General features: G+C 55.4%; 1 protein-coding gene across 4 annotated transcripts; it reads left to right on the top strand.

The window, feature by feature from the left end:
- Positions 1 to 312: 312 nt before the first annotated feature.
- Positions 313 to 10,473, top strand: CBX6 (chromobox 6). Of its 4 annotated transcripts, XR_014024045.1 has the most exons (7): positions 317 to 483; positions 648 to 691; positions 831 to 896; positions 1,031 to 1,097; positions 5,029 to 5,271; positions 7,295 to 9,262; positions 9,306 to 10,473. XR_014024045.1 is itself a non-coding variant. In XM_081309750.1 (6 exons), exons 1-6 carry the CDS (start codon positions 415 to 417, stop codon positions 7,874 to 7,876), a joined length of 1,071 nt encoding a protein of 356 aa, XP_081165876.1. In that variant the 5' UTR covers positions 317 to 414; the 3' UTR covers positions 7,877 to 10,473. The 4 variants fall into 4 exon arrangements, 3 of the variants coding, with proteins under 3 accessions (XP_081165875.1, XP_081165876.1, XP_081165874.1); XM_081309750.1 differs by having other exon boundaries at positions 7,295 to 10,473; XM_081309749.1 differs by lacking the exon at positions 9,306 to 10,473 and having other exon boundaries at positions 313 to 483; positions 5,083 to 7,432.
- The last annotated feature ends 15,723 nt before the right edge of the window (positions 10,474 to 26,196 follow it).

Genomic DNA, 26,196 nt, shown 5'->3' with positions numbered 1-26,196 from the left:
CCCCCTGGCAAGACGTGCAAGGGGGGTTGAATGGAGGGGAGAAGGTGATAGCGACCGAGGCCTGGAAGATGAAGTGGAGGGGAGTGGAAGACTGCACTGCGCCTCACCGGGCTTGTCACAAGCCAAACATCTCCCGCCCGGGTTCCCGCCGCCAGGCGAGGGCCCTTTAAGAGCCAACGCGAGCCCCCGCCCCGCGAGCGCAAACTTTCCCTAGCAACCGCCCGGGGGAGGGGGAGGTCCTGGCAACGGCGCGCAAGCCAGGCGGGTCACGTGACGGCCCGCAGCTGGAACGCGAACGCGCGCCCCGCCGCGCGCCCGCCCGCCGGGGCCTGTGCGCTGCGGCGCGTGCGCGAGCGGTGCAGCACCGGCCGCGGGAGCAGGGAGTATTATGGGCTGTGGGTGCTGCTGAGCAAGATGGAGCTGTCTGCAGTGGGCGAGCGGGTCTTCGCGGCCGAGTCTATCATCAAACGGCGGATCCGAAAGGTGAGCCTTCGCCCGCAGCCGGCCTCCGCTCCCCGGGGCCGGAGCCCTCGGGGCGAAGCGATCCCGCTAACCCGGCTCCCTCGGCCACCCCCGCGTCGCCGCCTCCCTGCGTCCCCGCATCCTCCCCACCCCCACACCCCTCCTTTTTCCTTTCTGTTTTTCAGGGACGCATCGAGTACCTGGTGAAATGGAAGGGGTGGGCGATCAAGTGAGTGCGGCGGGGCCCGGGGCGTGGGGGAGGGGCGGCAGCGGGCACCCGGCCTTGGGAGGAGGGTGTCGCGGAGCTCCTCGCGGCGTGCCCTGCCTCTGTGGTTTCATTTGGATTTTGTGCATGCGTGACTCGGCAGGTACAGCACTTGGGAGCCCGAGGAGAACATCCTGGACTCGCGGCTCATTGCCGCCTTCGAGCAGAAGTGAGTTGGGAAGCTGGCAGGGGCCGCGGGGCCGAGGCTCGTGGGGCGCCGCGCGGGGAGGCGCGAGAGCCGGGCGGGCCGCGGAGGGGGCCCGCCAAGGGGCTCTTTTTAACATTTGGCGTTTCTCGACGCAGGGAGAGGGAGCGCGAGCTGTATGGACCCAAGAAGAGGGGACCCAAACCTAAAACTTTCCTCCTGAAGGTAACCTGGCCCAGCCCCAGCAGCCCCCGCTCGGGCCCCCCAGCCCCGGCACAGCGCGGGGCCGGGAGGGGAGGGACCGATCTGCGACCGCCCAGGCAGGCGGGCCTTTCCTGAGGGGCCCCAGCTGGGCAGGGGGTAGTTGCGAACCCCAGACAAGCCCCTGGCAGCAGGCCGGGGTCAGTTCCAGCAAGGGGCCTGGGAGTAGGGATAATCCCAGATGACGAAGCCAAGGTCTGGGGGGCCTGCGGGGCTCCTGGAAGGAACTGGATGTGGCAGGTGGCAGGAGGGGGTGGCAGGGAGGCTATTTTGCCAGGAGATCCCTCACCTCCGCCAGCCTTGGGAGCTTGGGGGAGGTAGAGCCCAGGGGGAGAGTGAGCAGGGGCCACATTCTGGCGGGGCACCTGGAGGGGCACTTTGGAAGCCACCTGCCTACCTCCCCCTCTCCACCTTTCAGGATTTACTTTGCCTCTCTCCCTTCCTCACTTTTGGGCTCGATTTGAACTTGACCTTAAATCACTTGGCTTGAGTGTTATCAAGCTGGACCACTGAATGGGGTGGGCGAGGTGCTGAACCTCCGATGCCCCCAACCTGTTTATTCAGGTTCTTAGAGGATGGGGTGGGGCGGGGCGTGGTGAAGCCTAGCCCGCTGGCCCTGGCAGGGAGGGATGAACTTCCAGAGGAAGCCTTCCTGGGGATGGGGCTTTTGTATTATTTGGTGAGGAAGAAGAGTCTGGGAGAAGGAGGGTAAGACGACCTGAGGTGGCCAGGTGGCCGGCAGAGCTGCAGGTGGAACTCACTGGGGCACTGCAGTCTCCCTGTGGGGCTGAGGATATCTCAGGGCCTCTTCCCACCTCGGAGCCAGTTATTTTGTGACGTTTGGCACCAAAAGGATAGGGAGGGCTTTTTTCAGAGAAGGGGCTGCAGAATCTCAAGAGTCTCCAGTTTGTCCAAAAGGCTCAAAGCCCAGGGAGGGTGGGATGGTCTTGTCCAGCCCACTCCTCCCCCCACGTATGCCCAGCCAAAGGACTGCGTGTGTAAGGGTTTGTTTTGAACTTAAAGCAGAAGTGGAAAAAATGTGGGTTTCCAAAATTCCATATTTCTGTAACCCCCGCCCCCCGCTGCAGCGTATCTTAGGGGCTCCCTGGAGCAGCCTTAACCCTGATGCTTCTCGGTGGGAGGGATGGGGCGGAGCAGCTGGAAGGCTGGTGGGCTGACAGCCTCTCGGCGCGGTCGGAGCGCCCTCTAGCGGCGAAGCGAGTCATGGCCCTGAGCATGGGTTCACCAAGTGCCTTTTACTTCAGGTTCTTTTTCCCTGGGCTGCCTATGGGCCTAACAGTGCTGAACCCTGTGCGTGAATTGTTTTAATTCTTTTAACAACCTTGTGAAGTGGGGAGTATTTTTATCTACATTTACAGATGAAAAAGTCAAGGCCCAGAGAAGGGGAACAACCCACCTGAGATCCTAGTAGTCATGGCTGACCTCATCCTTTTTCTTCCTTGAGTACATGTCAGATTAAAGGGAGCAGGCGGACGCACACTGGGTGCAGAGGCAGACAGTAGCACTTTGATCTAGATCTTACAAAACAGGTAGCACAAGAGTGATAAAGATACCTGTGAGGGGCTGTGGAGGCAGCTGGAACCCGGCCCACTGCTGGGATGTGCTGAGAGCCTTGGCAGTCATCAGATTACACCCAAATAGCACTTTCTGCCAGGAACCACTCTGTAGGGAGCAGGAGCCTGCAATAGGTTCCATTGTCCCCATTTCATACCTGAGAAGACAGACCGAAGAGGTTAAGTTAAATAACACATTAGAGAGTTTCTAACCCCTCAGCCAGGGCTGCCACCCCCCACCCCCCGGGGCCAGAAGCATGTTGGCAATGGTCACTTTTAACTCACCAGGCAGATAGACTTGTATTCAGTATTTCATAAAGATATTTAAAAATTATAAAATAAGAAATGTTTCTGGTAGAAAATTTGGAAAGCATGCCTTAGAAGGAGATGCTTGCTCACTGACTCAACACCCATGGACAAATGAATTGAGTGCTTGCTGCATCCAGACCTGTGCCGAGCAGGTGCTGTACACCATGAGGTACCCTAGGAGTGCCCTGGGGTGGGGCCTGTCATGATTGTACAGACAGGAAAAATGAGACTGGGGGTTCCTCCTGCATCTGCAGTTTACCCATGCTCTGCCGCTCCCCTGCATCACTGCTGAACTCGGGATCGGACAGGAGACAGAGGGAGAAGCACCAGTCCCCTGAGGGTGAGAAAGAGCGGAGACCCCCTAAGCTCCATGGGGATGTTCTCGCAGCTAAGACCCTGTTTGCCAGCAGAAAGCTTCTCTCTGCCTTTGTCTGGGAAGGGGTGTGAGTGGTCGGATCCCTGGGGAGCTCAGCTGGCTGGGAGCAGTGGGAGCTGGTGGCATTGGCCTTGTGTGCTGCCACCTGGTGGCCAGAGGAATTGTTGAGCAGGAGGCCCCAGGAGGCCCCAAATTGGGTGGGGAGACCAGATAGAGCTGAAGTGTACTTCTCCACCCTGGGGTGTGAGGGTCATGTTCTGAGCCACCTTTGGTCAGCTGGAAGGTCATGGTTAGTCTAGTCCTGTCAGGACACACGGGTTACCTCCCTGGGAGGCTGAGCCTCCAGTGCTGTGGGGAGTGGGAGGTGGCAAGACCCTGGAACACAGCCCCACCTTAGGGTCACCCTGATTGTGGGGATGTGACCTACCTCTCTGTCCCCATCCATGGCTGCCAGCCCTGGTACACTCTGAATTCTGTCACTCCCTGGAGTGGGCCCACAGCCTCTCTGCCTCTACCCTGTGTCCCTGTCTTCTTGGGGCCACCCTCACTGTGGAACTGCTTGGGCACCCTGGGTACTCAGTAAGGACCATGGTACTCTCCTCTTAGGCTTCAGGGCCCGGCTTGGTGATACCTCCTTCACGTGGGGGGGGGGTTGTCTTCTCACCTGCCCTCCCGCTGCCCTGCGCTGCCACGCCCCCTGCCCTCTGCTGCTGTGCGCCCCGCCCTCATTGAGAGGATGGTGCCCCGTTTTTGTCACTGCAGACTTGAGCAGCTGGCCTTGACTCTTTTTTTAAAAAAAATATTTTTCAGTTGTTAATGGACCTTTATTTTATTCATTTATTTATATGCAGTGTTGAGAACCGAACCCAGTGTCTCACACATGCTAGGCAAATGCTCTACCACTGAGCCACGACCCCAGTCCCTGGCCTTGACTCTTTAGTATCTTTCTTAGCAAAGGAAGGACAGGACACCAGGGACAGCTTATATGGCTTTGGGAGTCCCTTGCTCACTCTCCATTTGGTGTCCTCTGACAGTAGATGGGTTGGACTAAGAGCTGGGTTTCTCAAGGGTCCTATTGGACCTCCCTTGAGGTGGCAGATGAGCCACTGCAGAGCCCTGGGGCTTTTGAGAGATTCCATACCTGGAAGGACAGCTGGGTCCAGGAGCCTGGGAGTTTTCCTGGCTGCTCACAGTCCTCTGCTGCACTCCAGCTCATTCTAAGCCAGGCCTGGGGGAGGGGGGATGGGGCTGTAGTTGGCCAATCAAAGGCAAGAGAATGGGAACTTGGGGACAGTACAAATGCATCAGCAGGACTGAGGTGCCAAGGGAGCAGGGAGGACCTGCCCCTCCTTCATGTCACTGAGAATTGTAAGAACTGCCCCCCAGTGAAGGGTCCTGATTGTTGACAGGGTGGCCCTCAGCTGAGCCATGAAGGCGGGGCCAGCAAGACTGTAGGTCACCTTAGGCAAGTGGAGTCCCCTCCTGGACTTGTCTCCTGTTCTGAGTAAGGGTCATAAGTACCAGTGTTCTCTTGCCTGCTCTCAGCTGGTTTCCTGAGACCGTGCTCAGGGCTGGCTGTGCAGGGTGTGGGAGGTCAGCGGGCCCTGAGGTCCCATCCACACCCCTCTGCCCGCAGGCCCGGGCGCAGGCAGAGGCCCTCCGCATCAGTGATGTGCATTTCTCTGTCAAGCCGAGCGCCAGCGCTTCCTCGCCCAAGCTGCACTCCAGCGCAGCTGTGCACCGGCTCAAGAAGGACATCCGCCGCTGCCACCGCATGTCCCGCCGCCCCCTGCCCCGCCCAGACCCCCAAGGAGGCAGCCCTGGCCTGCGCCCACCCATCTCGCCCTTCTCCGAAACCGTGCGGATCATCAATCGCAAGGTGAAGCCCCGCGAGCCCAAACGGAATCGCATCATCCTCAATCTGAAGGTGATCGACAAAGGCCCTGGCGCAGGGGCTGCCGCGCAGGGCGCAGGGGCACTTGCCCGTCCCAAAGTCCCATCGAGGAACCGCGTCATAGGCAAGAGTAAGAAGTTCAGCGAGAGCGTCCTGCGCACCCAGATCCGCCACATGAAGTTCGGCACCTTCTCACTGTACAAGCCCCCGCCTGCCCCTCTGTCCCCGCCGCCTGCCGGCAAAGCCGACGGCCCCGCCGCCCCCGGCCAGGGGCTACTCCTGGCCAACCCTGCTGCCCCCTACGATGCCCACAGCTCCAGCTCCTCGGGCTGCCCCTCGCCCACACTGCAGTCCTCTGACCCTGATGATACGCCCCCCAAGCTGCTCCCTGAGACCATGAGCTCCCCCGCCCCCACCTGGCCCGAGCCAGAGGTGCTCGACCTGTCCATTCCCCCGGAGTCAGCGGCCACCAGCAAGCGGGCACCTCCTGATGTCACTGCTGCTGCCACCCAGGCACTTCCAGTGGCCCCAGAGCCTTCCAATGCTGCCTCTGAGCCTGAGGCTGGGGATTGGCGTCCTGAGATGTCACCCTGCTCCAATGTGGTTGTCACCGATGTCACCAGCAACCTCCTGACGGTCACTATCAAGGAATTCTGCAACCCTGAGGATTTCGAGAAGGTGGCTGCTGGGGTAGCAGGCGCTGTGGCTGGAGGTGGCAGCAGTGTGGTGAGCAAGTGAAGGGCTCCCCAAGGAGGAGGGCAGGGGGGCCTCCTGCCTGAAGTCACACCTGTGCTCCTGCCCTACCCCTGTCCTCAGATCTGTCTGCCTGTGCTTTGCTTGTCTCAAATGGCTCTGTGCTGACCCAGGGATGGGGTTGGGCAGTTGGCCTCCCAGAGGCCAGTGGGCAGGGCAGTCTGGGTTAGGTCAAGTCTGAGATAGGGCACGCGCTTGTCTCTTGGTACTGCCCCTACCTGTGTGCAGTGGGCCTGCTGGGCTTCTAGGGAGCCCCAGGCCTGGCCACCTGCCCTATCTGCATCCCGCTCCATCTCCCCTCTGCTTGCTTCTTGCTCGTGTACAGCGTCTGACCTCGGTGCTAACCCAGCAGCTGCAGGTCCCTCGGAGACCCCCACCCAGGGTGGGCATGGTCCCTTTTCTTCCTGCAGATGCCTAGCAGGAGGGGGCAGGGATGGCTCCCTGCCCATTTGGCAAAGCCCCAGACAGTGAAGGAGGAGACCAGATGGGCCCCTCCCGCTCCACTAGTGAGGGCACAGCAGCTGGGCCAGAGGCCGGGCCTCACTGCCTGCTTCTGGACCAGGCCCAAGCAGGCCCCTTGTGCCCTGCTGTGTCCGCTTCCGATCCCCATCTTGAAGGCGGGAGGAGCTGGTAGAGTGCACCTTGCCACAGCCTCCTGGCATCTAAAGGCCCCTTCAGTTCTTGACCAAAGGTGCTACAAGAACCTGCTGTGGAAGGTTCGGTTGAGTGTGCATCTGCCCGTTGGCATGTGTGTACGAGGGTCCATGTGGGCATCAGGTGCTGGGCCATGGGCCCTCCCTGCGGCACCCTTTGCAGCTTCTCAGAACAGGGTCCCTGAAGGCCTGGCCCTTCCCTTTCTTCGGGCCTGGAACAGTCGTGTCTGGGCAGTTTGTTGTGCCCTTGCCCGGCTTCTCCCTGCCCAGTGTGCTAGGGTCACCGAGCCCCAGACCCTTCTCTTTGGGGTGGTCAGCCCGGCCAGCCGGGCCTTCACTGCAGACCTGGCATGGTGGGAACTGTGGGCAAGCATGGGGAGCCCCACTTCAGCCTCACCCTCCTCCAGGGTGTTGGGGGAGGGGGGGCCTCCCGCTTCTCCCCGCCCTCTCGTCTGCTTCTGACGCTGAGGCTTTCTCTCAGCCCAGCCTGCTCGGAGCAGCGGGAGGCCTTGGGGCTCCTAGGCAGCGTCTGTTGCCCCTGCTGCCAGGGAGCCAAGGCACCTATGCCAGTGGCAGAGACCAAAGCCCCAGCTTTAGGCCAGGCACTGGGAGAGTGGGCTGCAGGGACCGGAGACTGCAGAGGAGCCTGTGTTCCGGAGAACAAGGGTATTGTCCCCTGGGGTGAGGCTGGGGGCCCCTGGCAGCCCACTCGTGGCCACTGCCAGGGACGCAGGTGGAGGTGGATGGCAATTTCTGCATGTGGCTTAAACTGGGTCCCTATATGTGCCGCCCTTGGTACCTTGCTCGGAAGCAAGATGGCAAGAGGCAGGAGGGGAGCCCGTCAGATACTGAGCAAGCACCTTGGTCCCTTGGGAGGACACTCTTCTGAATCTCCCTGCTGGGGGCTGCAGCATGGCCCCCCAGCGCACCCTTGGGGTGCAGAACAGGGGCTCCCACAGGGTCTGAGGTGGCGGCACTCCAAGTCCCTCCCCACCCCGCCCTTTGGGCTCTGCGACCGTCCAAGTGCCAATTGGCTTTTCCCCAAAATAAGGGCTGGTATTTCTCCTCTGCCTCCAGAGGTGACTCCCCCAGCCCTTCCCCAGGTGAGCCACCACCTGGGCCAGTTACAGGTGTTTCCAGAGACCATGGAAATGTGTTTTCCTGAGAATCTGTGTAATTCGTGACCTTTTTTGTAAAGAAGTTGTGTTTTCAGAGGTGATTTTATGACAGGAAAGTGAAAGAATTAGTTTTTCAAAAAATGAAGAAAAAAGAAAAAAAAGAGAAAAAGAAATAGAAAAAACTATCATGGGGTTCCTAAGGGAGTGGGGTGGGGGGAGAAAGATATTTAAAGAGAACATAGTGATGCGGCATTGCACAGACGAGGTGGCCATGAGAAGCTGGTGGTCCCTGGGGCTGGCCATCCTCCTCCACCCCAGGAGGGTGAGCCTTTCCGCTGAGCTGGCCCACTTCCACACCTGTCCTTAGTAAAGGGAAGGAAGACAGCTACCCCCAGGGAGCGAGCCAGAAGCTGGGGCCCAGGCTGCCCGGCTGATGGAGACCAAGGCTGCTGAGGTTTTGGAGAGATGGGGTCCTGGTGCTCTGTGGCTGTGGCTCGTTAGCAGTTTTCTCCTGGAAGGCTTGTGGCTTCTCCTCTCCATTCCTTTGCCAGCTTATAGGGCCAAGCAGTTCCTAGTACCACCCTGTGGGGACCTTCTTATCACCCCTGAGACTGGAACTTCCTGAGCTCCCCTGGCCAGGAAGAGTCTCTTCCCTGTGAGACGTAGGCAGTGACTATGACAGGGGTAACTGGGGAGATGGGAATGCCCGTCTCTTTCCACAGGGAGGCTGTTGCCCCAGCTCGAAGCCACGCAGCTTGTCCCCACCTCGGGCATGCCCACACACTGCCTCTGGGAGGGTGCCTTCCAGGGCCTGAGGGGGCATGGGGTCTGAGGCCTCCTTCCCTCTCCCAGGAGGCCCAGTCAGCCTGCCCACTCCTGACCGCACACTTGGATGGATCGGCCTCCCATGGGCCCTTCCTCCACCCCTTGCTGCTTTTCCATTTGCCTAATTACCTAGCAAAAGTTGCAATCTGGTTTGCTTTATTTTTGTATGTGAAGTAACTCCCAGAGCCCACTGTCCTCTATGTTCACTAGAGGGTGGCCATTGGTCATCTCCCCTTGAATGCACCCCTTCCCTCCTACGCGTCATAGGAAACAGATGAGATCCGGTGTCTGGTTTGAGTTGGACAGTGGGCACCTGTCCCTGTCTCACTTCCGCTCTGACCCTCAGCATGCCCATGTGTGAAAGGCACCTGGGCATAAGGCACTGGTGGTGTGTTAAGGACGTGAGGTGCTCATGGCTGCTGGCACTGGGACCTCCAGCCACCCACAGTCCCATTTATTCTCACTCTGCAAAGGGGTCAAGGTCAAAATGAGCTTCCTTCCTGTGATCCAGGAGGAGGTGATGACCAAGTTCCCAGCTGCAGGAGAGGTGGCAGGGTGGGAGGAATCTCCCCATTCCAAAGGAGGCCAAGCTGCTTCTTTGGGGTGAGGAACCCACTCCAGGACAAGGTCAGCGGCTGATCCCAGAGCTGAGTGGTCCTGGGATTACCAGGCCAGTGGACCTGCCCAGAGCTGGAGGATCAGCCTGCGGGAAAAACAGCTAAGGGAGTCTGGGCTGCTGCCAGCCTTTGTGGCCCCTTCTGAGAGGATGCACCCCCTTCCCCCACTTTTCTGTTTTGGGAGGGTTTTTTGCTTTTTTTTTTTTTTTTTTTTTTTTGCACTTCGTCCGTGCTGGACAGTGGAGCCCCACCTGGTCAGCCGGTCAGTTTCACTCCTGGGCTCCCACGCACTAGCCCAAGGTGGCCTCTTTGGGGCTTATATGGTTTGAGGAATCACTTTTTTAAAAGAAAAAAGGAAGAAGTTTAAGCGTTTTAGTTTTTTCTGTCTGCATCTCCTCCCAATTTAGCCCAGCTAAGGACTCAAACTGCAGGAGAGGGGCTCCCTGGCCCCCCCTTGTGGACAGTCCCCAAGATGCAGAAGCAGGGAGACTGTTGGGTGAGGGCCGGGGACCCTTCCTCTCAACCTGCCCGCCCTCTCAAAGCCTCAAAGGAGTCAGTGCTCCAGCAGTGAGTGCCTACTGTATGCAGAGCATCAGTTAGGCGAACGGGAGGGTGGGGAGCCCTCCCCCAGAGGCCAGGTGAGAGGAGCGAGATGCCCCTGCCTGCCCTTGCTGGGCACAGAGAGATGCAAATTGCTTTTCGTTGGTTTTAATTTAAAAACACAAAGGCCTAAATAAATATGTATCTTATAATTTTTTTAATTTTTGAAAAGCTCATTTAATGAATCGTGCACGAAGGAATTCTATATATATAAAGTATACGTATATAGCTCTATATTTGGGGAGGGGCACTGTCTCTTTTTCTCGCGCTCATTTTTAAAATGAAGTGGTGTTGCCTTGTCTGTGGTCCAACCATCCAGCTCCCAGCTGGCTAAACGTCGCCTCCAGCGGTCAAGACGGGAACGTAGTAGGACTGGCAGGAGCCGGAAGTCGGGCGGCCCCTGCCCCCTCCTCCCCGCCAGGACTTCCGGCGGGGAAGGGCTGGTTTTCGGTGTGGGTTGGTCTTGTCGTTCCGGTTCCGTGGATTCCGGGCGGGGGAGGGTGGGTTCGGCTGGTGACTGTCGTGTGTGTTTGTTCTGCTGCTCTTCAGTATTGTATCGATGCCAGGAAATGGGAGTGAAAAGCCTCTTTTACCCCCAAATAAATTGTCACATTCCGAAGCCGAGGCCCAGCCCCGGGTGGGTGTCTGTCTCTTTCTTTGAAGCAGCGTCGGACGGTGGGTAGCCCCGCGGGCCAGGCATCCCGAGGCCCCAGCGCCGCCTCTGTCCAGCCTGGGCACGCGGCAGGCCGGTGCCCTCCCTCCCACCATGGCCCCAGACTCCGAAGGCCACAGCCGCCTGCCCTTCTTGCAGCCTTGGGGATAGTAGGCGGCACGTGGGAGGGTGGGGTCCTTCACTGTCCCCCCAGGTGCAGTCACAGCACCCAGGAGAGGAAGGGGCCTGCAGAGTGGTAGCCCAGAGCTCAGAGAGGGCATGTCGCTCTTGCCAGTGGTCTGCACGGTACGTCCCTGTTTGGTAGCGAGGAGCTGCCCCACGGCTCAGGGAATGGGGGTCCTTTGCACTTGCTCTGGGTGCTGTGTGACCCGCCGATGACACAGCTCTCTCCTCTGTGGGCTCAGAGCAGCAGCCCCAGGCACCCCACCTGCAAACTCCTGAGGTGCAGGCCCTGCACAGGTGTCACTTTGCCCGCCCTCTGCCCTCCTCCTGCTCCCAGGTGGTGAAATCCCATGTCTGGCCTCTCCGGGTCTCCCACCCTGCATCCCGGCAGTCCAGAACCTCCCCTTTGGCAGTGCACCCTGCCAGTCTCCAGTCTTGCCTGCACCTTGCCACGACTTCCACACCAGGCCCCAGAGGCCTAGAGGCCTCCTTCAAACAGGGAGCCCGCAGCTCTCAGGATCCGGGGCAAAGTCCTCAGCCTGCAGGGGTCTCCACTCCACCCCCCACACCCACACCCACACGTGCTCTCCTAAGACTGCTCCCATGCCAGATGCCCTCCCCAGGCTCTACCCTGGCTCCTTCCTTGTGATCTGGCCCAGCCCCTGCCCCTCCAAGGGCAGAACTGTCTTCGCCCCTCTGCTGTAGAAAGAGCTCAGCACCTGGCACAGAACCTGCCTTTGAGTCATCTCTGTCACTAAACTAGGAGCAGCTGAGAGATAGGTAGGGGACTCTAGCAGCCTGTCCAGCTATCTTGACATACCAGTGGACCTGTCCCCAGGCCACCAAGCCAAATGGAAGCATGTCCCTCCAGAGATTGCTCCCAGATACATCACAGAGGCAGGGCAGACAGGTGGCAAGGGACTCAGATGGGTGGTGCTGACAGGGCAGGAGAGAGGAGCAGAGTCCAGCCGTGGTCAGAGCTGGTCCTCCAAGTCACCTGCTCCTCCTCGCCACCATACCTCCTCACCCAAGCATCTGCTCCCAGGAAGCCCTCGGTGGGGACTTCACCACAAAACACCCTCACACCTCAAACATTGCAGGTACTGTGACCCCTCACTGTCTTAGCACACATTCCTCCCCAGTGCCCAGCCAGCCCATGCGTCATGAACAGAGGTCACAGCCAGAGGAGGGCAGAGAGGCGAAGTGATCAGTTAGTTCCTTTGCCCCAAATGGCCCACCTCTTCACAGTGGGAAAGTCTGTTTGTCCTGAGCCCCAAGCTCTAGAGATTGAGGACATAGGACTGTCCCCAGAGGCAGGTACAGCCCAACGTGAGTCACTACTGCGCTATCACAGGTCTTGCCTCTACTCAGCGGTGAGTCTGTTCATTGGTTGACAGTTAATGAGTGTGTCCATGGCAACTTCTCAGAGGAGCCGGAAGCTGTGATGAAGACCAGCGCCCACTGAGGAGAGCAAGGGGGGAGGTGTAGAGAGCTGGACGCAGCTCCCGGGATGAGGCAGGTGGGCTGTGCACGGGGTGCGCTTGCCAGGCTGTGCCCACCCTGGCCACACGCTCGATGTGTCCTCTTCCTGGCCTTGAGCTGGGGTGAGGGTCTGTGATGGGTGGAGCTTAGGTTTGGGGCAAGGTGAAGAGTGGGACCTGGATGAAATGAAGATGACTAGTTTTGCAAAATCTACTTTGTCATTCTCTAAAAGCTGAAACATACTGGGTTTTCAGTCCTGATCCAGCTCCTCCTGGAGTGAAGAGGGGTTTAGAGAGGCTGGGACAAAACTCTCCCCTTCCGAGCCACATCATGAACCGATTCTGCACCCTCTTTGTTCCAACTGCTGGCCTCTGAGCAGAGACACTTCAAAAGGCCTTGTAGCACACACAGGCCAGGCACAAGGACGTCTGAGCCACAGCGGTTTGCAAAGACAGCCTCAAGGGAGAGGTGTGGATCTGGCCTCCTGACTCCAGCTCTGTGCATCTGTAAGCTGTGAGCTTGGGAGAGGCCTAGGGGGAGACAAAGGCTGCTCAGGGCTGAGGTTTGAAATGATCCTAATGAGGGAAATGAGGCCCAGACACTGACAGAAGCAGTGGGGACAACAGGGAATCGCCAGAGTCAAGGGACGTTGGGAAATTTTAGGATTTGGTGATCAGTTGCCTTTAGAGTTCTCCAGTTTTCAAACACAGCTGGGTGTCAGGTTAGGCAAGGAAGCAGGTGTTGGCACTAATGGATGGGTTCACCTCAGCTGTGAGATGACAGGTCCCCAGCCAGCCAAGAAGGGCCACCAAGGATGTAGACATTTAGCTCTCAAGGCCACTGGGAAACTCTAGGAGCAGATATCCAGCCCCCCCCCCCCTGCCCACGTCATGCTCTTCATCACACTGAACGGTGGGTAAACTGAGGCAGGGCTAGAGGACAGTTACCCACATCAGACAAGTGAGGACACAGGGTCTGGGGGATGGGGGATGAAGGCTCAGCCAGGTCTACAGCGTGAGGGAGGAACCTTCTGTCATGCCGTGCTATATTAAAGACACCGGATAAAATCAAATGAACTGAGTTTCCAAGACCATTAAAAAGTACTCCCCAGGGACCACCAACCGACAAGTCAAACCTCAGAGTGACGAACAGGTGCTGATTCTTTGGGTACCCTGGTGGGTCAGTGGGGAGCACTGGGTGGGGGCCAGAGTAGAGGGAGGGTTTGGGCTTCTGCTGATGTTGGTAAGCAAGGAGCTTGAATGTGACCCCTCTGTGGAGATGGGGACACGGCCAAGGGTCCTCATCAACAGGTTCAGAACCAGGATACCTGGATACAACTGGACCCACCCCTGGTGAGAATGCAAAAGGTGGGCAGGGAATCACCCTTTAGCAAAAGGTGATGTCACATAAATTGCCTGTCTGACCTCTGGCTCTGTTGGAAGAATAAAAAAGAATTTTCTTTTGAGGAATTGTAACTCTAGACCTTCCCTGACAAATTTGAAGTGTAGATTTTTATTTTTCAGGTGGTCCCAGAACAACTTAATCTAGAAATGAATATAAAACCAACCTGGAATGGGCTACACTGTACAGTTTCAAGGGCCCTACCTCCCAGCCTGCACGCCCACCCACAGCAGGCTACATGGGACTCTCACGGATAAAACCCTAGTAAACATAAGCTCACAATCCAAAATCACAAAGCACCCAAAAAACAAGCCACCAAGACAAACTCAGAAAAACACACCACGTATATAGGGTTCAGCACCAACACATTATTTCCAAGCATGCATCTAATACTTCCAAAAATTATCATGAATATCATGTAGTAGCACAAAACAAATCTCAAATGTTAAGAAATTGGCATCACAGATCATGTGTAATTGGATTAAAAAATTCAGTAGCAATACATTGCTGGTGGGACTGCAAATTGGTGCAACCATTCTGAAAGCATTGTGAAGATTCTTCAGGAAACATGAAACGGAACAACCATTTGACCCAGTTATCCCACTCCTCGGCATATACCCAAAGGACTTACAATTAGCCTAGCATAGTGACACAGCCACATTAATGTTTACGACACCTAGATTTTTTTTTTTTTATATTTATTTATTTTTTTAGTTCTTGGCGGACACAACATCTTTGTTGGTATGTGGTGCTGAGGATCGAACCCGGGCCGCACGCACGCCAGGCGAGCGCGTTACCCGCTTGAGCCACATCCCCAGCCCAACGACACCTAGATTAAGAATAGCCAAGCCGTGGAACCAACATAGGTGCCTTCAACAGATGAATGGATAAAAAAAGTGAGGTACATATACACGATGAGATATTATTCAGCCATAAAGAAAAATGAAATTATAGCATTTGCCAGCAAACGGATGGAATTGGAGAGTGTCATGTTAAGTGAAATAAGCCAAACCCTGAAAACCAAAGGCTGAATGTTCTCTCTGATATGTGGATGCTAATTCACAATAAGTGGTAGGAAGAGAAGAGGGAAAGAATAGAAGTTCAGTGGATTAGACAAAGGGGAATGAAGGGAAGAGAGGGGGTATGGGAATAGGAAAGACAGTAGAATGAACTGGACATAACTTTCCTATGTTCTTATATGGATACACGACCAGTGTAACTCCACCGCATGTGCAACCAAACCAACGGGAAGTTACTGCAGGTATGTGTGGTATGTCAAAACACATCCTATGTCATGAAGGACTAAAAAGAACAAATAAAAAATCTAAAAAATCAATAGCAAGCAATAATCAAAACAATGTTGCTCTGACATAAAGACAGACATCTGGACCAATGGACTTGGACAGAGTCCGGAATGTAACCTTCCCACGTGTCAAGTGATTTGGGGCAAGGACTATTTGAAGGCAGAAGGACAGTCCACCCATACTGCTGGGAAAACGATTTCCATGAGGAAAAGAATGAAGCTGGGTCCTCCTCACCTAGCAGTGGCCCCTTGGGATCCAGGGGGTTGGCTCCAGCCCACCCCCAACATTTCACAGCCTCCCGGTGCTCAATTTTTTAAAATGACATAGTATTTGCATATAACCTGTACTCATACTTTCATGGTTTGTCACCTCTAGATTATTTATAATACCAAAGGCAATGTAAATGCCGTGTAATACTATCATACTGTGTTGTCTAGGGGATAACAACAAGGAAAATGTCAGCATGGATGCAGGGTTCATTTTGTGTGTGTGTGTGTGTGTGTGTGTGTGTGTGTGTGTTTGTTTGTTTTGTTGGTTTGTTTGGTTTTTGCAGTTCTGTGGATGGAACCCAGGGCCTCTACCATGAGGCCACACCCCCAGCCCTGTTTTTAGTATTTTTTTTAAAGTATTTTCTTTTTAGTTGTAGATGGACACAATACCTTTATTTATTTATGTGCGGTGCTGAGGATTGAACCCAGTGCCTCACACATGCCAGGCAAGCACCCTACCACTGAGCCACAACCCCAGCCCCTGTTTTTAATATTTTTGATCAGTAATTGGATTAATCCGGGGTCACGGAACTCACAGACACTGAAGGCCAACTGGGTCAGAATGAACTCAGAATGGATCAAAGATCCAAATGTAAGACCTAGAACTAAAGACTCGAAACAGTGCAAAAGCTTCATGACATCAGATTTGGCAATGATTTCTTGGTGTGACATCGAAGGTAGAGGCCCCCAAAAGAACTAAACAGGAAAAATTGGGCCTGGTGTGGTGGCACACGCCTGTAATCCCAGCAGCTCAAGAGGCTGAGGCGGGAGGATCAAGAGTTCAAAGCCAGCCTCAGCAACTTAGTGAGACCTTAAGCAACTCAGTGAGACCCTGTCTCTAAATAAAATACCAAAAAAGGGCTGGGATGTGGCTCAGGGGTTGAGTGCTCCTGGGTTCAATCCCCAATCCAAAAAAAAAAAAAAAGGCATATTGGGCTGCATGAAAATTTAAAAATTTCCTGCATCCTAGGACATTACCAACCGTAACAGGGCAGAACAGGAAAAAATACTTTCGAGTCATATATCTGATAAGAGATTAATATCCAGCATACGTAGAGAACTCCAAAAGCTCAACAACAACAACAACAACAACAACAAAAGACTCAAAAATAGGGAAAGGACTTGATTAGACATTTGTCCAGAGGATACCCAAATGGTGGATAAGCAAAGCAACAGCAGGGGACTGCCGATGGTGGGGACAGGCAGCAAGGGGCGGTGGTGTTTAACTGGTGCAGAGTCTGAGTTCTACAGGATGAGCGTTCTGGAGATGGGGGAGGTGGTGCGGGCAGCAGTGTGCCAATAATGTACATTGAAAAATGGTTAGGGTGGGGGCTGGGGCTGGGGCTCAGCGGTAGAGCGCTCACCTAGCACGAGCGGGACCGGGTTCAATCCTCAGCACCACATAAAAGTAAATAAATTAAATAAAGGTATGTGTCCAACTACAACTAAAAATAGATATTTTTTAAAAATGGTTAGGGTGGTGAAGTTTTTGTTGCATGCTTTACTATCATAAAAAATTGGCGGGGGGGGGTACAAAACAGAATCAAGAGTAAAAAGATAGCTAGAAAACAAAACTGTCACCCCACTCCCTCTCCCCAGCCACCCCCCTGCATCGTGTTCCCTCTCCAAACTTCTGAAAACTCTAGAAGAGTGAGATCCAAGGATGGATGTGAAAATGTGAGACTGTGAGAGGACAGACACCTGCGGGCACACCGCCAATCAGAGTTGAGATGGATAGAGACAGTTCCCCCTCTGGTCCCCGAGACGGGATGTGGTCTTCATTAGAGCAACTTGGTACCAAAGTCTTCCCTGCTGTTTCCAAAGTGGAGTGAGCTCAGAGCATGACAGAGACCTGCGTTCCTTTTAAACCACAGCCATCAGCCTTTGTGAGTAAGCGGGTCTGGGGTTGGAGCAGGCAGAGCCAGGAGGAGCCCAGGGAAGCCAAACAAAGCCGGGCTGTGGGGGTGGGGGGCCCTTCTGCGGAGCAGACAAGCCCCCGCCGCTGTGTCCCACTTTATGCTTCTGTGGTCTGCAGTCCCACGGAATCAGCAGGCTCTGGGCTGGGTTTGGCGGCCCTGGAGCCCAAGGCCCAGAGACGCCCAGCGTGCAAGGAGACGGACACACTTTGGAAAAGAGAAGTTGGACCCCGGTCCCCCCAGGGGGCTCGTGAACGTGCTCCCCTGGCGATCCCCGCTGGCACCCAGGCCTGGACGCTGGGCAGTGGCACCCAGCGCTGTCTCACTGCTTCGAGGTCTCAGAGGTCCTCCCAGAGCTCCTCCTGCCGCCCACCCCGTCCAGGACTCAGGAGGCCTGGTTTGTAGGCCAGGCTCTGGTGCTCCTGTCCCATGAAGGAGGACTGGACGCTCCTTACCTAGCAGTGTCATTTGGAAGGAGTGAAGGAGCTGAAGGGGAGGAAGAGGTGCCCGCCACAGCTGGGTGCGGCCTGACCACTGCTCTGGCCTCCTGTCGGGTGGTCATCTGCTACCACTCAGTCTTTTTTTCCCCCTGTACTGGGAGTTGGACTCGGGGCACTCCACCACTGAGCTATGTCCCTAGCCCTTTTTGTTTGTTTTTTTATTTTGAGACAGGATTTCACTGAGCTGCCTAATGCTGACCTCAAACTTGTGATCCTCCTGCCTCAGCCTCCCAAGTACTTGGGACCTACAGTGTGTGCCAGCAGGCCTGGCTCTCTTGCTAACTCTTTCTTTCCTTCCTCCCTCCCTCTTTCCCTCCCTGCCTTCCTCTCTCTCTTTCTTTCTTTTTTCTTTTGCACCAGGGATTGGACCCAGGGGTGTTTAACCACTGAGCCACATCCCCAGCCCTTTTTATTTTTTATTTTGAGACAGGGTCTACACGAGGTTGCTCATAGCTTTGCTAAGTGGCTGAGGCTGGCTTTGACCTTGTGATCCTCCTGCCTCAGCCTCCCAAGCTGCTGAGGTTACAGCGGGCACCACCACTTCCAGCTAGATCCTGGGGTTGACCCCCCGCTGTCATGACTGACCACTGCCCTGACATGTTCATAGCAGTGGGTAAGGGAACAGCGGTAGAAGTGGGTCCTGGGCGAATCCCTTACCTGCTCCGTGCTTGGCTTTGCCATCTGTACCAGGGGACAGCAGGGAGCTTTGCAGGCTGGTCCATGAGCTGGGTCCCGAGCTGCCTGTTCAAGCTCCACTTCTCTTGATCCTGCCATGGTGCAGTCAGGGAAACTGAGGGGGAGGCTGAGTCACTCACTCCGGGTGACATTGTTAGCCCGGCCTGCAGCTGGGACAGAAACCCACAGGCTCCAACTTCAAGGTCCACCCCTTGGACCACTCTGCCCTACCTCAACGGGACACCTCACAGCTCCACATCTGAAGCACACCTCCTGACTGAAAACCACCGCCGGCTGCCTGACTCCCCCTCCAGCTCGTGGGAGCCTGTGCCTTGTCCCTGAGTCATTCCTTTCCAGCCAGCCACCAGCGGTGGTGACTAACTGACCCCTGAATGGAAACGCCACTAGATCTATCCCTCCCTGTCCAGCCCTGCAGGTCCCCTCCAGTCCAAAGCTGAGAACAATGGTCCCCATGTCCCCACTTGTCTGGCCCATGGCCCAGCTGTGCCGGGGCAGCAGGAAAGATCGCTGAGAGGCCAAAGAAGACACCGGAAGGCGGTGTGCAAGACGGGGGCTACTGAAAAATGCTCCCAGGAAGGCCCAGGGGCGCCGGGCTGGACAGGAGTGCCTCGGTGCACAAGGTGCCTCACCAGGTCATGACCGCTGTCCCCATCAGTGCTTCGTCCCTTCAGTCACCCCGGGTTCTGACATCCTGGGTTCTGCCCCAGTGGTCACAGGGAGAGGGGCTTATACGTTAGGACACAGAAGCAGTGACGTCATTTGTTGGCTCAGTTTGCTTAGTCCCTCCTGTGACCAGCATCCCAGGGAGCAGCTGTCCTGCTATGTGCAAGGCACCTGCTCCCCCAGAGGACTCCAGCCCCCCATCTGCAGTGGGTGAGAGATTCAGGGCCCTCCGGAGTGGTGTGTACCTGGCACTCTGGTCTGGCCTCTTCTTACCATTTTCCTACCTTGGCTAGATTCTTGGGGATGCCAAGGGGCATACTGGGGTGCTTAAACCCAGGGGTGCTCTACCACTGAGCTACATCGCCAGCCCCTTTCTATTTTTAATTTTGAGGCAGGATCTAAGTTGCCCAGGCCAGCCTAGAGTTTGCCAGTCTCCTGCCCCAGCCCCCAGAGTCTCTGGGATTACAGGCCTCTGCCTCTCAACTGGCTCAGTCCTCCCTTTTTTAAAGAGGACCTCTCAGACCCCCAGGCTCAGACCTGCCAGAAGAGCCTTCCCAGGGCCGGGCCTCCATCTGGAGATATGATGGGTCCCAGAGGCCGTGGGCTTAAAGGTCTGGGTTTGAATCCCAGCATCTCGACTTCGTCACTGAGTGACCTCAAGCAATTGGCTTCGCCTCTCGGTTTCAGCATCACTGCAAGCCACCTGGGCATGGTGACCATGGCACTCTCCACGAGAGAGGACTTCCTGAGGTTTAAGTGCGCTGTCACATGTCCAGCGGTGCCTGGGAAGCCAGCACCTCCTCAGCAGAAGAGCTCCCCATTCTCACGAGCCTCCCCCTCGCTGCACACTCTCGGCCCCCCCACTTCTCACTTTCTATATCTGAAAAATAAATTGTATGTGGGTACAACCCGCTAGTTACTGCCACCGTTGCTGGCGGCAGGCAGACAAGAGATGAGAGAGACCCAAGCCTGGGCCCATCCCGAGGTGCCCCTGAGGGCTGGCCGGCTCGGGGCGTGGGAGCAAGGAGGGTCCAGCCCGTGGGTCATCCCCCCACGTGCATTGTCCCCTCGCCCAGCCTGAGGGTCTCCCCAGCCTGCTCCCCACTCCTAGGACTCACCCTGGGTGCTCTGAGCTAGATCAGGAAACAGATGGCTTTGAGGAGCTGCTGCCAGGGACACATGAATAGCCACCCAGGCAAGGTCCCAGCCGGCTCTCGCCATCAGTAGCTCAGTGTCGTGCACACCCATTTTACAGACTAGAAAAGGGCATTTCCCAGAACCCAAAAACTCTAAATGCAGTGTCTTAAGAATCCTGGGGACATCGGAAAACTGCCATTTTTTGGAGATGTGGCCATCAGCCCCAGGATCCCATTGTGCATGAAGCGGATACACCCTGGACGCTCCCAGGTGCCAGTGGCCCTTGAATGAGGAGGCAAGGTGGCAGGACTTGGGCAGTCTGTGGACTCGTTGGGGAAATGTGAGCTGCAGACCACTGGGTGGGAACAGGAAGGGCTGCAGTGGCCAGTGGGGACCAGGGACGGACAGGCAGGAGGGACCTTTCCCGGGACACCCTGGTGCCTCCTTTCCGGGTGGGGCCCAGTCACCTCTCTGAGGCCTGTGAAGTCTGATAAGTTCTGCCTTCAAAGGCCAGTGTATCCTCACTGGCCGTGGGACCCTGGGCTGAGGCTGGGCCTCTCTGAATTTCCATTTTCTTATCTGTGAAACGGAGACCACTGCAGTGTGGAGCTGCCACGCTCCACAGGGGAGACCCAGCACAGGACGGGACCAGCCACCAGGGCTGTCACATGCCCTGGGACAGGCAGCCCCCATGCAGCACAGAAAGAGGAGGCGGCCATACTAGCTGGCCACTCTTTCTGGCCTTTCTTCTCTGGGCCTGGACTCGGGCAGCTGCTTCCCAGCCAACCCCCAGGCCCCCCACGGGGAGGACAGTGTTTCCTCCAGTTCCAGTTCCCTCCTGCGCCTGAGTGGGAGCAGATGTCCTCCTTCCTGCCCAAGCCTGTGAGCCGGGTTGGCTTCCAGGGAGGCAGAACTCTGGATGGCACTCTCTGGGCTTCCCCAAGAGGGAAGCTCTCTGGCCTGGCTCCGACCTCCTCCCTGGTGTGGGCTCCTTGTTCCAGCTCAGGCTAGGAGGGCAAAGGCTTCTGAGCCTCTCTCTTGGGAGGCCCCAACCGGGGTGTATGGACTGGAAACGTGAATGGGCCTCAGTCTGAACGATCCCCTGACTCTGCTTAGGAAGGGGACCGGAGGGGACCCAAGAAGAGGCCTTGTGGGAGAAGGCGTTGTAGGCACTGGGAGTTCCAAGCAAAGAAGTAAAAAGGGGAATTAATATTTACAAGAACTGGGAGTAAATAAGGAGGGGGCAGCATGTACTGGACGCCTACTAAGTGCCAGGGGTAGTGTTGTGCCCCTGGGAGAGTCCACACACCGCCTCTCACCTGGCCTTCTTTAAATCCACCCCACAGATGAGGAGACCAAGGCAGCTCAGGGCCCGAGACCAGATCCCGAGGAGACCAGACCCAGACCTTTGGGTTGGAAATGTCCAGGATGGTGGCTCTATGTGTCCCCAATCCCTGTTCCCCACATCCTAGGGGGGCAGTACCGACCCATTGTGCACCAGCACCAAGGGATGCAGCTGAAGGGCGGGGCATTCTGAGACTGCCATGGTGGCCCACTGTCACAGTTTGTCACAGTTTTTCAGGGACTGAGGTTTCTGAGGATGCAGGACTCTCAATGATGAAACTGGCCCAAGTTGGTCACCTTGAGAGCCATGTTCAAATTCTAGCTCTACCCTTGCTTGTGGCAGAGGTGACCAGTTATCTAACCGGAAGCTGGTGACCATCTTTTAGAAATCACCTGGTGATATTTCCCTGCCCAGTCCTGCTTTCTCCACACCCCACCTTGTTACGATCACTTCCCACGGATGTGATTGGACCCAGGGAATGTTGGTCAGTGCAGGCCATGGCAGAGGGCAAGACCAGATGGCGGCTGGGGGAGGCAGCAGGCAGGGAGCACTGCTCATGCCAGAGGCCAGGGGCAGCAGCGGGAGCTCCCTTCACCCCACTTCCAAGTCCTCTCAAGAGCAGGGGCCCCCTGGGACCATGAGGAAATGCTCCCTTCCTCCGCATGGAGAAGCGGGTCTTGAGAGTGCAGGGGTGGCCCTGCAGGGGGCGCACTCCGCACTCCCTTCAAGAACAAACTTGCTGCTCAGTTGCCTGTGGTGTGATGAGCAGACACCTCCAACTTCATGATGCAACCCACATTTTGAGCTAAAGCCATGCCCTTCTGGGGCAGTTCACAGCCAATGACTGACTTGGTCCAGGAGCTCACTACTGGGTTGGCCAAGACTTTGCCAGTTTTGCATTGAGGTCTGAGGCTCTTCCTGCCTCCTTCTGCCTCTTCCCCTTTTATCCTTCACATAACACCATTGCTATAAGGAAATGCCTGAGGCTCTCAGCTTATAAAGAAAAAAAAGAGGTGTACTTAGCTAATAGTTTGGGAGGTTTCCAAGATCACATTGTGGGAAGGGACATTAGTTTGGCTTCTGGAGAAGGCAGTGGATGGCGGCAAATCCTGGGAGGAGTATGGGTAGGACCAAATGGTCACAACTCAGAACAGAGCAGAGAGAGACCAGAGCCCCACAATCCCCTTGAGGGCATGCCCCCCAGGACAACACTGAAAACTTGATAACACTTAGCACTGGGGACCAACCCCGTGCCTGCTTCTGGAAGACCCAACTGAGGAAGGTTATCACTAAATAAATCTACAGTCCATCCTGATCTTCAGCATCAGGGCTTCAAGGGCCCCAGGGCTCCCAACCAATCTCCCTGTTTCCCCTCCCATCCCTTTGTGACCCAGTCTCCACACAAGAATCAAAGGAATTCTTAAAAAAACACAGACCTTGTGATATTGTAAGGGTCCGGAGAAAGAGACCACATGAGACTAGCTCCATGCAATGGCAAGGGGGATTTATTAGGGATCCGTTCCAGAGCGCTGGGCCTCCGTGCTCACTCAAGAAGGGAGAACAGCCCAGAGCCCAGAGCAGAGGTCAAGCAGAGCTTAAGTACACTTTTTGGAGAGGGCGGGGGGCTTTGCATGCATCAGAACAAATCATCATGAGGTGCGGGAAAATTGAACAACAATTCTGATACATGATTAGTCCATTCATTGGCGGGAACAGTTTGGGCAGGGGTGATTGGTCACTTCTAAACGGGGTACACATTTAAACTGATTGGTTCTGGGGCCTATATGCTTACGTGCCATGCTACCTGGAGCCCTTAGGTATTAAACAACCAGGGAATCAATGGAGATATTTACTGGGCAGTTCCCGCATTGTCCTAACAACTTTACAGAGATTACAGGTTCCGGGGATGGCAGAGGAATTGTAACAATAGACTTTTACCTTTTAGCCCAGGCCTTGTAATCTAGAAGCTTTACAATGTCCTAGTCTTTTACACTTTAACTCAGACTTTTGCAGCTTAGAATCAGCTTAGAAATTTTACCTTTACAATATCACTTCCACACTTGAGTCCCTCCAGTTGGACTTGGAATCAAACCCATTCCCCGCCCCCAGGTGGGAAAGCCCTGGCTCTACCTCCTTCCCCAGCCTCTGCCCTCAGGTGGTGCTCACTCTGCCCAGCCCCACTGGCCTTCCTTCTGTTCTAGGAACACACCAAGCTCATTTCTGCCCCAGGGCCTTTGCACTAGTTGCTCCCTCTGCCTAGAACACTCCATCTTTCCCCAGATTTCTGCATGGCTGGTTTCTTAGGTCATTCAGGTCTCAGCCCAAATGCAGGCCTTCTCTGAAAACTATGAATGACGTCCATCTCCCAACTCCCCAAGTCCCAGGTGTCCTATAACTATCACATCACTTTAAAATTTCTCTTTGTAGTTCTCACCACTATTGTAAATTGACTTGCTTATTTAATTATTCATTTGTTTACTGTCCGCCTCCCACTAGAATATGAACTCTGATATTTCTGGTCCCACCCCACTGCCGGGCATATGCATCACAAGGACGATGGAAAACTTTTTTATTTTTTAAATGAATGACTATATTTGTTATTTACAAAAGAATTCTCTCGCCCTAAGATCGGAATGAAAATAACGAAACCTAAAACTCAGGAGACAGGAGTTAAGAAGGAAAGTGTGGGAATGATCCCAGCTTCATGGAGGGCTCCCTGAGAATTCCGACCAGGCTTTGAAGAATTCTAGGTTAGGATTGAGGAAGGTCCAACCAAAAGCCCCAGAGAAACAGACTCCCAGACCTCAGTGTCCTCACTCCCCACGGCGTCCCCAGCAGCAGCACTGCCTGGGGGGAGCCAGTCCAGCCAGAACTCATCTAGAGGAACCTGGGAGGCTCCAACTGGGGCTGGAGAAGAATCCAGGAGGTGTGAAATTCCAGGCTGGGAGGTCACAGGAGCAAAGGCAGGGGGGAGCAGTCTGGTGGCCTGGGGGCATTGACACAGGTGGCATTGCTGCAGGCAGAGGGACTGGAGATGGGCTGGAAGAGGAGGGTATTCTGATTACCAACCATCTTGCAATCCCAGAAGCTAACACCATCAAATATATATATACAGATATTTAATATTTATTTTTTAGTATTTGGCAGACACAACATCTTTGTCTGTATGTGATACTGAGGATCGAACCCGGGCCGCACGCATGCCAGGCGAGCACGCTACCGCTTGAGCCACATCCCCAGCCCCCCCATAAGATATTTACCAAGGCTGCCCTTGGACTCCCATGATTCCCATCTTAGAGATCAAAACACTGAGGCACAGAGAGTGTGTCAAGAACTGGGAAAGGCCTGAGATCTGATCTTACCTGCAAGTTACCGTGGCTGCTGATGCTGGCAGAAGACTGGAGACAACCCTGGGTCAGAGACAAAAGACTTTGTTACTCAGGCAGCATGAATATCCCCAGGGGACACGGGCCACCTTAGGTAGGTGCTGCTCACATCACCAGTCTGAGTCACAGCCAAGCAACCATGGGTTTAGGCATCTTCAATCTTCTATGAGAGGCTGTGAGCTCTCCTGCCCTACTTTTAGCCCAGAGACATGAACTTTATTATTCTGATCAGCGAACATGGTACCTGCTCTCGAGTCCAGAGGGAGACACTTCCTCGGTTTTCCACGGCTGCTCGTCAGCCTTGAAATGACGATCCAAAACAAGGATGGAAGCCACTCACAGGTTTTTAAGCAGCAGAGTGACATGTTCCTATCACAAGTTTAAAACCCATGCTAAGGGGTGAACACACTGGTTGAAATAAGATTCACCTCCAGCCCTGAGACCCACTTATCCAATTGCCCCAAACTCTCAGGGCAGCTTACGTAAAGGTGGTACCATTTGATGCCCAAGTCACCGTGGCTCTGCTGTTCCTGCAGCGGCTCCCTGTCATGGCCTCCCCTGTCCTTCCCTCAAACTCCCACGATAGTTTCTCCTGGGGATGTTATCTGTATGTGTCTGTCTTCACAGGACACGTGAAGATGCACCCAGGGTCCAAATGCTTCATAAGTCTCCAGGGCTTTAGGGGGCACTGCCACCTGCCCTTGCCTCCACAGAGCCCAGTCACCTCTGTCTGGAGATGCTACCTCCCAGCTGCGCTGCTGGGCTCGCTTTTCAGGTCACTGCTTCAGTGAGCACCGGCTCACACCCATACACACTCGGCTCTGGTACTGGCTGGAGCTAGAGCTTGCACGCGCCTTGCCCCCAGGTGAAGACTCAGATCTGCACAAAAGTCTGTGACTCCCAGAGATGGGGTGGGCAGGGAGAACATCATCCCCATGGCGGGGAGGAACTAGATGGAGCACATGCCCAAGGACTCCTGGACAGGACCCCAGTGGCCAGACAGAGTCCTGCAGGACTGCTGCCTCCTCAGAGATGTTCTGGTGACCCCTCACCCCCAGCACTATGCAGACACCACTCAAGACTACAATGCAGCCCTGGTGACCCCACGACCCTGGCGTGGGCTTCCCTTCAAGTCGGGAATGCAGGCCTGGAAGGAGTCGGGCCTGGGGTGGCGAGTGAGCCACAGGCTGCCCTGGAGACTTCCACGTCCTTTCTGTGCCTGCAACCCCGAGAATCCGCACTGGTCAGGGGAGGATTTGTGCAAAAATGCAGCTGGAGCTGGAGTATGAAGGATGGTAGGATTTTTTTTTTAAGTTTTTAATTGCAAAGTTAATTTTCTCCAGCATATATTTAGACATTTTTGACAAGATGAAGTAAGATGCTTCCCCAGCTCACCTCCCCACACACTGG

Source organism: Spermophilus citellus (assembly GCF_964194105.1).
Source record: "Spermophilus citellus genome assembly, chromosome: 10".
Classification (NCBI taxonomy): domain Eukaryota; kingdom Metazoa; phylum Chordata; class Mammalia; order Rodentia; family Sciuridae; genus Spermophilus; species Spermophilus citellus.
Note: the sequence above shows the minus strand (reverse complement) of the source record. Positions and strands in the feature narration are given on the sequence as shown.